The sequence below is a fragment of the Rhinolophus sinicus genome, linkage group LG07 (assembly GCF_036562045.2).
Source record: "Rhinolophus sinicus isolate RSC01 linkage group LG07, ASM3656204v1, whole genome shotgun sequence".
In the NCBI taxonomy this organism is placed as follows: Eukaryota; Metazoa; Chordata; class Mammalia; order Chiroptera; family Rhinolophidae; genus Rhinolophus; species Rhinolophus sinicus.
The window spans coordinates 23,557,810-23,571,217 of NC_133757.1; the positions used below are offsets into that span (position 1 = coordinate 23,557,810).

At 58.7% G+C, this 13,408-nt stretch overlaps 1 protein-coding gene and 2 long non-coding RNA genes across 13 annotated transcripts in view; 2 read left to right on the forward strand and 1 right to left on the reverse strand.

The window, feature by feature from the left end:
• The window catches only part of PAX2 (paired box 2), an 88,583-nt gene that overhangs the window by 73,791 nt on the left and 1,384 nt on the right, over positions 1–13,408 (reverse strand). For 2 of the 11 annotated variants that reach the window (XM_019724919.2, XM_074339177.1), the window contains exons 2-4: positions 9,387–9,459; positions 3,820–4,374; positions 138–306 (exon numbers count right to left, since the gene is read on the reverse strand). In XM_019724919.2, the coding sequence (XP_019580478.1) occupies positions 138–306; positions 3,820–3,862 (212 nt within the window). In that variant the 5' untranslated portion in view covers positions 3,863–4,374; positions 9,387–9,459. Of the gene's footprint in view, positions 1–137; positions 307–3,819; positions 4,375–4,978; positions 5,681–9,386; positions 9,460–13,408 lie in introns of those variants that run through there. The other 9 variants (XM_074339180.1, XM_074339181.1, XM_074339185.1 and 6 more) reach the window with 8 other exon arrangements.
• LOC141572908 (uncharacterized) lies at positions 4,210–8,422 on the forward strand. Its single transcript, XR_012498459.1, has 2 exons — positions 4,210–4,318; positions 5,819–8,422. It is a non-coding gene; the product is annotated as an uncharacterized LOC141572908 (long non-coding RNA).
• The window catches only part of LOC141572907 (uncharacterized), a 53,672-nt gene continuing 50,315 nt past the window's right edge, over positions 10,052–13,408 (forward strand). The window contains exon 1 of the long non-coding RNA XR_012498458.1: positions 10,052–10,774. This is a non-coding gene — a long non-coding RNA (uncharacterized LOC141572907). The remainder of the gene's footprint in view (positions 10,775–13,408) is intronic.

Below are 13,408 nucleotides of genomic sequence, written 5' to 3' on the forward strand. Positions count from 1 at the left end.
CTCCAGATACCTCAGGGTCAGGCATCTCCCTCTCCCGCTGGCATCCTCGACTCTTAGCCAAGTCCTGGGGCTGGAGACCCAGAGCCGGCGGGGGGAAGGAGGCAGGGCGTCTCCCAGGGGCAGCTAGAGGCCCTCACCTGCCCAGGATTTTGCTGACACAGCCGTGGCTGACCCGCAACTGCCGAGAAATGTCACAGGGCCGCACACCCTGGTGGGCCAGCTCCACGATGCGCTGTCTCACCACGTCGGGCAGGGGCCGGCCGTTCACAAACACCCCCCCGAGCTGGTTCACACCCCCGTGCCCTGCTGGGGAGAGACAAGAAAAAACACACAACACCCCACACACAGCAGGGACGAGCCATTAGTCAGGGTCCGCGGCCCAGGACGTGCGAAGGAAGCAGGCAGGGCGGAGGGGCATGTTCTCGGAGCCGCGGGAGAACCGTGGCCCGCAGACCACAACGCGGAGGATTGGGGATTGGACCTGCGGGCGGGTAGAGACGCGGAAGCGCGGAAGCGCGGAAGCTAAATGGAAGGCTGGGAAAGAACGTGGCGACGCAAGGGAGAAAGGGAGGGAGAGAATGGAAACGCAGGGCAAGAGAAAATAGGGGAGAAAGGGGGGAAACAGCAAAGGGGGAATGAATGCCAGCAAGAAAGAATGTAGGAGAGAAAAGGAAGGGCCAGGCAGAGGACGGAACCTGCACGGAGCGGGATCCCGCCTGCGCCGCACGCTAGAGGGAGTCGTCGGTGCGTGCGGGGTGGCGTGCTTGGAGGCAGATAATTTTGGGGGGTCTGGGCGACTCCGTACATAAAGCCTCCCAGCACACAGAGGGACATCTCTAAGTCCCTGACATTCCCCTTTGACACCCTACCTTCTTCCTTGTATTTATTTTTAATCGGATTGGAGTTTTCCCTCTTTCCCTGTGTTTTTATTTTGTTCTGTTTTTTTATCGAATTTTCCTTTCCTTTATGTTTTCCATCTTCAGGTACTTGGAGGGTCCATATTCCTCTTCTCGCCTCCCTAACGTCTAAAGTTCAGAGAAAGCTAGGTGGAGGAGGGAAGACTGAAGAGGTAGGGGCCCTGAGTTGGCAACGCTCTGGCAGGGAGGCAGAGCTGAGCAGCGCGTCGCGCGTAGCAGCCAGAGAACGCAGGCTGCTTTGGCTCGCCCGTCTGCTGCGCTGCGCCGCGCCAGGCTCGGGGCCCACCGCCTCGCCCAGGTCGCCTGGTACAGGTCGCCCAGGCGAGTTGAGGGCTCACGGAGCATCCTGTGCAGCCAGCCCAAACCAGCTCTCGTCCCTCCGACCTCTTAGATCTCGGCAGCCGCTCAGGACACTGCACAGCCAGGGCGTTTGCTCGCCTGGCCAAGAGGAGGGCGCTGGGTCTCCAACCCGACTCCAGCTCCGGCTTTCCACCTCGGAGCCCAGGTGGTTACCGGATGCCAGGCCTGAGAGCGCTGCCCGGTGCCCCATTCTCTCTGGCCTAAAGCAGTCTAGAAATCCTGCACTCAGAGCGATCAACCCGCAGCCGCAGTTACTGAGCAATCCAAGCTCAGAGACTTCTAGCGGCCGAGTTGGGCCGGACCGAGCCGGCAACCTGCCGCCCCTGCCCTACTAGCCTCAGGCGACTTTCGGAGAAAGCGGGGACATCTGCGTCCCGCTCAATTCTTTTCCGTCCCCTTCTGGGGGGAAGGAGAGTAAGGGCGGTAGAAATCCCTGGGGAGAAGCGTCAGATCTGGAGGCTGGTGAAGGCCGGAATCTCTTATTTTAACCCCCATCTCCGCTAGTCTCCCTACCTCTAGCCCCACTCCTCACCCCTCCCCGCCCTCCAAACCCGGACCATCAATAATTTAGGCCCCGGGAGAACTCGCGTTACCGGTATGAAAAGGCGGCAGCTGCGGGCAGATTAAAGATGAATAATTCAGCTTCCCCGGGCTCCGGGCCCGGCCTCTCGTACCCAATCTAAGGGGTAGGAGTAGAAGGGGGCACGACAGGAGTCCAGGACTGGGGACCGGAGCCGGCGCAGAGTCGGGCCTGGAATGCGCCACTGCCGCGGGCGCCGACTCCGGCAGCGGCGACTTGCCTGCTCGTTCGCCGCCAACGCCGTGGTCTCTCCCTTCCTCCGACCACCTTCCGCTAGCCTTGGTCCTCTTTAGGTTTCAAAGTGGCACCCAGTGGGCGGCCGGGATTCGGCAGGTCCCCAACGGAATCGGCCAGAGAGGAGTGCGAGAGCAGAGGCAGCCGGGCCGGGAGGCCGGCGGGCAAGGCGAAGACGGCGTGTGGACCCGGTTCCACTACCTCCGAAAAGAAGCCTGGATTCCTGGCTCTGCTCGGGGAGACTCGCGGCAGCCCGAGGCCCCTGGCTCGGATTTCCCGTGCTTGGATATTATTTAGGAAAATATGTTTTATCCCAGGAGTATTTTTTAAAGATCCTCCCTGTAACGCTAAATGTATGCTTAGAGGAAAATTCAGCTCTCTCCTCGGCTCTTTTGTCCGAAGCACAGATCCAAGCCAGGTCTAAAAAGTTTCCCTGTGAAAAGTTACAAATTATCTTTAATTATTAATCTACAGAGGAGGAGATGGTTTTTATTTAGAATCTATTTATCTTTCTAAAAGCCTGGAAAAAAAATCTCTGAATTGTTTTCCAAGCTAAAGACATATGATATGAATTAGATACATTCAAATTTCATCAAAATAATTCCCTCTTTTCTTATTTTTTCATTTATTTTCTCCCCTCTTCTTTTTCTGTCACATCCTTTCTGTTTTCTATTTCCTTTCTCTTGTTTTGATTTCTCTGTCCTTTCTCCCCAGCTTTGGCATTTGCCTTCCTTTTGTTCTCCCCCCACCCCCACCCCCTCACTTGCTCCCTTTTTGCCTACCCGCTGGCCAGGTCGCTGGCTAAACGGTCCTGACCAGGGAGTGGGAGGTGGGCAAAGAGCCTCCAGAACTAGAAGCAGAGCCTTGCTCTGCCCAGGGGCCGCCTGGAAGTCTCCTCTACTCCATCTCTCACTGACTTCGATTTTTCCTTGGAACCCCTCTTTGTTTTTAGAGCACCTCCTGGGGAGAGGGGGAAAAAGAGGACTGCTACATCCTGCCAATCTCAGACTCCCAACTCAAGGAGGAGAAAAGGGGAAGGAGAGGAAAGGGAGATAGGGGGGAAAAAGAGGACAGAAGTATTGCAAACCAGCCTACAAGAAGCCTTGGCTGGGCTGGCAGGGCACAGAGATGCTGGGAGCTGAGGGTCAGAAGGGGGCACCCCACCCCCCACACTCTTCTGCTTGACTGTTCTGACACTGAGGGTGCTTAATGCTGGGAGTCTGCTCCTGGACAACCACACTCTAAGTTCCAGAAAGGTAGGGAGGAGAGGGAGCAGGAGGAGGCAAACAGAAAGGGGGTGGGAAGAGAGACAAGATAGAGAAAACACAACACAAGCAAAACCCTGAAAAATGCCAGCGCATTAGTTCCCCTGCCCAAGGCAAGAGAGTGACCAGGGAGTAGGGTGGCTGGAGCCTGGGTGGGGGTGCTGTGGATCCAAGACTTAAGAAGGAGCAGGTGGAAGGAAGGCAGGCAAGTGATGGGCACCAGGGAAGGTAGGAAGGTAGGTTGCAGAAGTATGGGTGATAGAAGGCGGAAGAGAGAGAAACTGGAGGCTTTAGAAACAACTGGGAAATGAGGGAAAGAGGAAGAAGGAAAGGGGGAACTGGGAGAAGCCAACGTGGCCTCCAAGATGGGACCTGAGCACAGGGGGCCAGGGCCGCGGCAGGACGGGACGGGGTTGGGACAGGGAGCCCCTAGCTGGGACAAGAGCCGGGCGCCGGTACTCACGGTGCATCGCGGAGAAGGGGTCTGCTTTGCAGTGCATATCCATGGGGAGGCAGAGGAGCGGGAGCAGCGCGGCCGCCGCCGCCGTGTCGCCTCTCAAACTCAACTTCAGGACTTGAGGAGAAAAGGGAGGGACGATGGGGGGGTGAGCAGGTGCCCGGCTGCCGCGGGGCGCACAGGGGTTGAGGGCGCCGCGCTGCGCTCCCCGCGAGGACTCCTCCGGGACCCGCCGGAGTTTGCAACCGCAGCCGCCGCAACTTCCCACCGTCTGGGCTCTGGGCTGGGCGGTCAGCAGAACGGCCCAGAGGCGGCGGGTCGGGCGGGGGGAATCTGGGGGCGCATGGCGCTGGCGGCCACTGCGGCCAGGGCTGAGGCTGGGAGGGGGAGGCGGCTCGCTCAGTTCCCCTGGAACCTGGTCATCCGAGAGGCAGCGGTCGGAGAGGACGAGGCGCTGGGGCGGCCCGAGGGCGCCGGGCTGGGAGCCGGGCCGCTCCAAGTGCGGGTGAGTTGGCGAAGTTGGCAGAGAAGTAGCAATCCTTGGGTTGTCCGAGCGGGCGCCTTCGGGAGGGGAGAGCGCAAGCTGGGCCCCCGCCCCCGGAAAAGGCAGGCGCACTCTGCCGCGGCCGAAGGGCCGGGAGGGAGGGAGGGAGCCGAGCGGCGCCGGCAGTACTGGGCTGGCCCCAGGTGGGTTGCGGCTGCGAGAAGACTCGGCCGGAGACTGGAGCCTCGGCTCCCGGTGTGTGTCTCTCTAAAAGCTGCAAAGCCCCCTCCAGACCCCCTCCTCCTCCCCGCGCTGGGAGATGGATGACTTGTCAGACAAAGGCAATAGATTCCACCACTCTGTGATTCGCCAGTGCCGGAGCCCCGAGCTTCGGCGAGGAGGGCCCCGCGCCTGTCACTCCGGTGCCGGCGAGGGGAGGGGAGGGAGGGGGAAACGGGAGGGAGGAGGGAGCAACGAGCGAAGGAAGAGGGAGGGAGGGGAGCGGGCCAGGGGGAGGGGGAAGGGGAGCCCGGGATTAAAACTACACTGAGAAACGAAACTCGCCGATAAGATAAACGTTAGATAAGGATAAAGAGCTGCCAGTCTAATGAATATTCAGGCAACGACGGAGGGCCGCGCAGCGCACCGCGCTCGGAAGCCTGGCTCGCAGTCCCTACTCACCGAGCCCTGCCATCCACCGGCCAGTGCCCGTGTGGGCCACGCCGCAGCGAGCCGAGTCCACATTCCCAGTCTTAACCCCCCTAGTCTCCTCTCTGAGTTCCCTTCCGTTCCTTCCTGGTTTTTCCTTCCTCTCTCTGGTCCTTCCCTTTCGCCTTTCCTTCCTGAGGTACCTCTACACCCACGCACCCCCCAATTCTCATTCCGGGGCAAAGTGCCCGGCAGTTAGTCCTGTCCTGTCCCACGCGAGGCTAAGTGTAGGGCTTCCCTCGTCCCCTTACCCCTAGGGGTCTGGGCAGCCCAGAACGCTCGCTTTAGAATCGAGCTGGAGACCTAAGGCGAGGACCCACCTGCCTCAGTGGGACCCAACGGACAGTGGGAGAGCCCGGGGACTTGGCTCCTGGACCCTGGGGTGGCCGAAGAGGAGAGCTTGGGGAGGGAGACAGTGCAGAACGGCTGGTCGCTGGCGGCAGAGAACGCGAGAGACCAAGGCTGGCTCTCCCCGGCTGGGGAGAAGACGCTTCGAACGAGGCTGAGAGCCGCCCCCACCAGCTCCGCGGCTCCGGAGCTAGCGCAGGGGGCGCAGCGCGCTCGGCCCGGCCCCGCTCCTGCCGGAGCCGCTGGCCCAGCCTCCGCAGCCCTTGTCCGCACTCGCTCCCTCTCTCGCTCGGGTCCGCTTGCACGCACCAGGCAGGAGAAGCCCTTTGTCTCCTAACCGGTTAAGTACAGAATATCCGGGAGATCTTTATGAAATATTTTCCCTCGTCTCATAAATCATCTTGGCACTTCAGCTGATGTTTTAACTCTCTCTCCCTCCTTCGTCCCCTCCCCCTGCTTCTCTAGGTCTACGAAAGGGCGGCTCAGGGAAGCCCGCGCTGCGCTCCTGCCTCCCGGACTCGAGGCGCTTCCGGCCCCTGCCAACAGACCCTGGCGCCCGCGGAAGCGCCTCGGACTCGCGTCGCTGTCCCGCTGGCTGGAGCCCAGGTGGTAGCTAGGATGGAGGCCGCACCCGCCCGACTCAGCCAGAAGGAGACTCCTACTGGGTCTCCAACACCCGGGTTTTCTTGCCGCCCTTAATCCTCGGGCGGAGCTAGCACCAGGCTCAGCCCAACTGGGTTCTGAGCCTCCCACTCCTTAGGGGGCCGGTTCTGCTGGGATCCTAGCATTTGCCCTACTTCCTGGATCCTCCTGAGCCGGATCCGCTTAACCCACCTGCGGGGTACCTTCTGGGAGGAAAAACCCCTTTCTGCCTTACCCCTCTCTCGCAACCCCTACCCCCACCCACTTCCCTTGGCGGCCAAGCTGGTTCCCTTGGGCAGGAGGTTGAAGGCGCAGGGTCCAGCCTCGAAGGTCAGTCTCTTCCTCTGGAGACCTGCAGATGGCGCTCCCGGGTTTGCTTTGGCCTCACAACCCCACGAACACGCACTCACTTCGTGTGGCAAGTGAAAAAGGAAAACAGAGTTCCCACAGCCCAAAGGGAAAGGCTCCCAGGCCTGGAAGTAAAGGGCTCTCAGGTGGTATTAGCTGGTACAGCCTTGGGCTTCCTTCTGGGAGGTAATTAACCCAGAATTGGGGTGGGGGGAAAGTATCGAGGAAGGGTCCTTACTGAAAGGAGCTCAGAACTCAAGGAACCCTTTGCCCCACCTCTCCCTGTGTTGGTCCAGGAAGTTAAGTTTTGGGGAGTCTGAACTATTGGAGAAGCAAGACTGTGGGCAGAACCCCCTCCTCACATAGACTCACAGATTTTTCTAGAACCAGCTGGACACTTCTCTGTATTACACATATGATGAAGTGTGGATGCAGACCACAGGCATTTGAAAAGAGGCATCTTAACCTTTTGCAAAGACGGGAACTTAATGCCCAAAGTATGCTGGAAGTTATACTCACACACCTGTCCTTCACATGTACCCCATGAGAAGTGAAGACTCGCTCCATGATAGTTCTAAGATTCTAAAACTACCCCCTCCTAGGAACCTCCCTCAGCACTGCACTAGCTGGACTCTCACCTTCCCCCCAAGTCAGCCCCTGGCAGCTTCCTCAGCTCCAGCAGATTCGTAGGTCTAGAAACCTGCTCCCTGGGGATTAGAAACCTTTCAGCCAAGGCTCTGCCTTCTCCTAAGGCTCCAGGCTGAAGGGCTGGCCTACAGATTTCTCTTTAGGCACTGTCCTCTCCCTGTGATGCTCCATTTCCTGTTCTCTCCTTTCTTCTTCTATAGAGCCTGGTAGAGGAGAAAAAAGCAAGAAGGAAAAAAGGGAAGAAGAAAGAAGAGGAAAAAGGAAAAGAAAGAGAAAGAAAGAAAACAACCCAACCCCAAACACAACCCCGGCTCCAACCTGTCAGGGTTGGTTGCTTTTCCCGTCTGCCTCTAAATGAACCTTTTCTCTCTGGTGTTTTCAAAGCGGCCCTTCCACCCCCCAACCTAGGGGCATTTACACTTCAAACAAGGCGCCCGCCTCCCTGCGGAAATTTAAAGGCAAATAAACTTTTGGGGAGTTGCTCTGATACCCATCTCGGGATTTGCTTCATTAGCCGCCTCTGTGCATCTGATCTGCCCAATAAATCTTCCTTGTGGATCTCCGTTTCTTTGCCTTCTCCGCTCCCTTCCCTGCCAGTCTTGCCTGGCGCCCGGCGCCCCCGCCCTTGCCTCCTTCCTCTAGTGGAGCTGCGACCCGCCTGAGTCTCCGGTTGTCTGGAACCTACTCTCCCCGGGTGTAGGAGGCGGTGGTCTCCGTTGAGATCCTCTCTCCTCCCCCACAATGTACACATGCACAGGCCCCCAAGCCAAAACAAAGCGCGACTAGCACCCCAAACTCCAAAATGCGTTTCTAGGAACATTGTGCATGAAGCGAAGTGCATGTGTAAACCCTGTCGCTGTCCCCAATTGCACCCGCTCCTTTCGCGACTCTTCTGTTCATTTTCCGGTTTCCCTGTCCCTGGCCCAGGGCTTTCTGCCCCGGCAAGGAAAGGCAGAGGCGTGGTTGCCTCCCCTCGGCAGGCAGGGCCCTGACCTCAAGTCCAGGCGCCCGACCTCGAGCTGTTCGGGAAAGCGGCTGGGCCGCGGGGGCCCTAGCGGGGGGGAGGAGGACTCGAGAGCCCCCCAGCTGCGCCCCGCCCGGGTGGCCTGGGCCTGCCTTCCTCCTCCTACTCCTGACACCTCCCGGGAACGGCGAGGGGAGCTAGGGCCTGGGCTCTCAGGGAGGGGATTAGAAATTCCGAAATTAAATGTATCTCCCTAGGAAATGCTCCCCACAGCGCGGACCAAATTAAACGCATTAAAGTTCAGGGCGGGGGGGGGGGGGAAAGCTGTTTAGAACCGAGGGGGGAAAAACTAGTCCGAAGGGAAGGGAAACAGAAATGAAGGAGGGTAGCGCAGTGCAGATGCTCCGCAGCCGAGCTCCTTTCCTGAATTATTCCCAGTTTTGGAAGTCACCACCACCACCACCACCCCCCCCCAAAAAAAAGAAGAAGAAGAAAAAGAAAAGAAAAAAGGAAGGAAATAAAAAGTTCGTCTAATAATCCAATCCGGGACGGCCGCGGCCCACTTGCCCCCAGGGTCCTGGCACACGCCGGGAAGCACACTCGGAGATCAGATCCCAGGCAGCGGGCGCACGCACCCGGCCCCCTCTCCAGCTCCGCCGGACCAGCTCCCGCCTGGCCTTGTCCCCTCCTCCTCCCCATTCTCTCCCTGCCCCTCCCCCTTCCTAGCCCTCTGGTCACGTTGGAGGATGGTTTTTTTTTTTTTTTTTTTTGGAAGAGCTTCTGGTACAATATGGAGCACCATGGGCTGCAATTTCACACTCCACGGCACATTCCCCCTAAAGCTACTTTCCTTTTTTTTTTTTATCTAAGACCCCCTAATTTCTGCTTCCTCGCTCCCTCCCTTGCTCACTCCCTCCCTCCTGCTTGTACTCTTCTTTTCCCGCTTTTGTTCCTAATATTTGGGCTCCCCGAGAGAAGCCCAGGGGGCCTGACTCTGGGCTGGCCCCGCCCGCTCGGTCTGTTGGTCCTGTGGCGGCCCCGCGCACGTGCTGCGCCTTTATCCTCCCCTGCCCCTCCCCCTTTAACCGGCTTCTCCGCACTAGAGGTCCAAGCGACACGCCCGACCCTTCGCAGCCCTTTTGAGGGGAAACGACAATGCTAGTCACTTGGCCACCAAAGCGGCCTCTTAGCGGCACGGGCCTGCCAGGTGGCTGCCGCCGGTGGGTCACCCGACTGAGGAGCCGAAAAAATAGTTAAGCCAGGAGGAAACGGGTCATCAGGTCTATAGGGTAGGAATGGAGGGCTCTGTCCAACAGAGAACAAGCTAAGGGGTGGGGCAAGAGGCCCGTGAGGCCCTGGTCAAACCTGGACACTGGCTGTGCCTCCCCTCCGACACTCATGGACCTCTGTACAGCTAAAGGGACCACTCACCCCACAGCCCACGGGAAGGATCAGCTGCCACCACCTGCACAGTCTCTGCCTCTTTGAGCCTCAGTTTTTTCGCCTGCAAAATAGGGATAATTACACCTGTCTTGCCTATCCGTGGAGCTAGCCACTAGGAAAGCATTTTGCAAATCAAACATTTCCATAGTAAATGAAAGAATAGGTGCCTAGCTTTCTGAACTCTTAACCTTCCACTGATAGGGAAGGGAGGGATCGGGGCGCTTAGGGAAGGCAGGGGATGGTATTTTCCATCCAACTTCTATCCTATAAAGGTAACTAGAGGATTCCTCACCGCCTTCCTTCCTGTGTTCCTCTTCTTCAGGAATTTTTTCTTTCCACTAACTATACCACACCCCATCCATGTTTATCACTCCGCTCTCTATCTTTCCTGCCACTCCTTCATTACCACTTCTTCCTGCACCCTCTCCCCACTGCAACAGCGCAGCTGCTAGAGGATCAGTTAAATTCTCCCCTCCCCCCAACAGCCGGGTTAATTGTGGCCTCAGGCGCGGTCCCCTTTGGGCCAGTCTGCCAAAACCGTCGGGAGGAGCTGGCCCGTTGGCGGAGACGTGGGGAAGGAAATCCCGTCCAGTCCGGTTCCAAACAAAGAAAGTTGGTCTTCCCAGGACCTGCAGTCAACCTGCCAAAGCCAGAGCAGAGATGAGACAGTGGGGAGAGGCCTGACCAAGGGGAGGCGTGGTAGGGAGGAGAGGCGTGAAGAAGAAAAGGACGTGAATGGGGTGCTGAGCGAATGGAGTAGGCACCTGTCTCTGGAAGGCCTGCAGAGGCAAGTTTGGGCGATGCCGAGGTCCCCACCCGGCCAAAAGTCCCTTCCCTTCCTCTCCAAGCCAGGGTGAGAGAGTCTGAGTGAGGTTTAGCGTCCGTGGTGAAGTAATGATTAACCCTCTATTCAGCCAGGCCCTGAGCCAGCAGCCTGACCTGGCTTTGGTGGAGGGAGACAGTGCCGGTGGGCCCTGGATGTCCCCGGCGCTACCCGCCACTGCCACCGCGACGAAGGGGGCTGCGGAGGAAGGGGCAGGCGGTCGCAAGTGGCAGCCAAGAGGGAACGGAGTGCTAGAAGGGGGAGCGCAACTCCAAATTTGGTCTGCCAGGCAGACCAGGGGGAGCGAAATAGCCACAGCCAATGTACAAGGAAAGGAAGGGGCCGAATCCAGGCGAGGGAGCTCGGCTCCGCAGCGCGAAAGAACAGTTGGAGAGGGGCGGGAGAAGCCCGGCGGGCTGAGTTGTCCGGGAGTTGCAAGCAAGCACCAAATCCATTCTCGGATCCATCCGCGCAGCCTGCCCTCCCTTCCTCCTCTTCCATCAGCTGTGCGGTTGTGAGGAGCAGGCGGAGAACGCGCCAGAGCCGGGAGCGGGTAAGGCAGGGGAGACCCGCCAGAAACCCAGGGAAGAGAAGCGCAGGGCCGCCCAGGCGGGGACGGGCTGATCGGCTCCGTGAAGTGGCAGCAGACAAAGGACCAGAGCGGAGGGGAGAAAGGGAAACGGGGGAGAGGGGGACTGATGAGACAGGAAGAGAACCAAGGAGAACAGGGATCTGGAGGACCCGGCGAGGTCGGTCTACTCCTGCCGCCTCCGCCCACTCCAGCCTGGAGCGGGACATCCCGGGAGCTCACTCCCGCTGGGGTTCCTGGCCCGCGGGCCTGGGGTCGGGGCAGGGGGTGTCGCTGTGGCTGCGGGGTCCTTGTAAGTGTGTGGGTTAGTCTGTGTGCGCGCTTGTGTGCGCGCGCCGGGTTAGTTAGGCGGGGGAGAGTTGGGAAGGGGAGGGTTGGGAAGGGGAGGGCCTTCGCTGTCGGATTAGACCTCTGCCCCGGTGGCTGCGAGCCTCCGCCCTTCACCCTCGCGGTCCATAGCCGTCCACCCCCGAACTTGAGACAAAAGGGCTGAACTGAATCCCTCCGGAATCAGGGCAGTGGCTCTTTCTGGAAAAAGTGTTTTGGTTTGACACTTTAAGGGTTACCCGCATCCAGGAATTTTTCTTAACTTTTGGTAACTGTTCCTGAGGGACGGGGGGGGGGGGGGGGGAGAGATGCAAAGTAAATCTCAAACAGAAAAAAGCTCGGATCCCAGTACCCGCTTGCCACCTCTTAACCAGCGGGGAGGTCTAGACCCGCGGCTAACGAATATATTGAAGAAACTGACTAATGGAGGGAGGAAGCCTCTTTCAATTTCTAAATCAATTAAGAATTTCAGTTGTGTCTCCTTGGGGGCTGACCGTCTCTTGGTGAGGGGATCATGGGAGTGTGTGTTTGAGTGCTGTAAGAGTGTGTAAAAGGTGTGTTTGTGGAGAGTGGGGGTTGGAGAAGCGTGTCTAGGCAAACAGCTGTGTCCCAGGCAGGGCTGAGGTGGGAGCTCAGGACCATATCCAGCACCTCCCCCTCCTCCCTCTGCCCTCAGCTGAGGCTGCTCGGAGGCCAAGGCCTCTGCAGCCTCTTCCAGCGGGGCCACCAATCAATCCTGCAGGTCAACACAGCAATTAATAATGGGGTGAGGAGGCCTGGCAAAAGAGGGGGGGAGGCGTCAGGCTGTGTCTCCCCCAGGCTCTGCGGGCCCTTCGGCAGGACCAGGGAGTGGGAGGGGTCTCCTAGGGCAGAAAGAACCCTGGGAACTCAGTGTGAGCCAGGGAATGGGCCCACGGTCCCAGGAGGGAGAGGCAGGGGACCAGCGACAGGGATCCTGAAAGCCAGCTGGGACAGGCCAGAGGAGTAAAAGGGAGGACATCAAATAAAGGTCTTGTTTTTATGGTTCTGGGGATATACGCGGCGATAGCCAAAGACCACAATTGACACTAGTTGCCGATTCTCTCTCCCTCCTCTTTCCCTCGCTTTTTCCTGCTGGTTTTCGCTGCTCCCGAAAAGGCTCAGCGGCACTAAATAAAACCCGTATCCTTCGCAAACCCGGCTGCTGCGGTTGCGCTCGGGAATATTCCAGGCACGCTCGCTGGCTCTTGTGTGTCATTGTCATTTTGAACTAGCCGTACGGGGCCAAAAGGGGCGCCGGGGACCTCTGAGGACGGGCCCCCCTGACCCCCAAGCCGTGCACTGGCCAGACGCGTATAAGGTGGAGGTGAGGGCAGAAGAGCGGGAGGGGGCGGTGAAGAGAAAGAAAGAGCAAAGGCCGCTCGGAGGCTGCAGAGCTCGGTGGGGCTGTTTCGAAGGTAACAGTGATTTCCTTCTGATAGAAACAGCCCTGCCTCCTTCCCAGTTCCGCAGCTCCTCCCCACCCTTCCCCAAACCGCGACTGGCTGGAGTGCGATCTCCGAACCTGCAAAAACCGGGGGGAAGGGGAAGGGGAAGGGAGTGCGGTACGCAGCTAGTCTTCCCGGCTGCTCTGCAGCTTGCACTGGGACAGCCGCTACCGGTGAGCGCTCTGGTCTGGTCTGGAGTGTCCTGAGCGCCTGGAAACTTGGGATAAGAGCCCTGACAGGCGGTCAAGGATGCCCCCCAACGCTCTGCCTTCTCCTTCCCGCGGTGCTGGGGAGGGGGCCTAACTGCATCTTCTGGGAGACTTGCCTGGACTGGGAACCAGGTCCACGTACCTCAGGCCTGCAAGGCAGGGAGAGCCACCCTCCCTGCGGGAAAATGGAAAGTGGGAATGTAGGGAGCGTCAGCAGACAGGGCAGGGAAAGAAAGAGGGGTGGGGGCAGGAGGCAGCACGAGGCAAAATAGATTCAGACAGAGGGAGAGAGAAGCCCTATGCTGGAGAGGAAGAAAGGGGGAGAGAGGTTCCCAGGAAGGCCCAGCCATTAGGTCTGTCCTTGGGCTGCATATTTATACGGTCGAGGGGGTGCACAGATGGGCTCTCAATTGAATTCCATCTTCAACACCATCAGAGATTGATTTTGTACTCGCTTTTAATTTTGCCATAATTAATTAGATCATTACAACTGTTTGCTATTGATCTCCCTACTTAAACCTCTGGTGCGGAGGGGTGGCCCAGAGCCCTAAAAGCCCAGGAGGCCACAGTTGACACTCCTGGGGCTCCGGATCCCC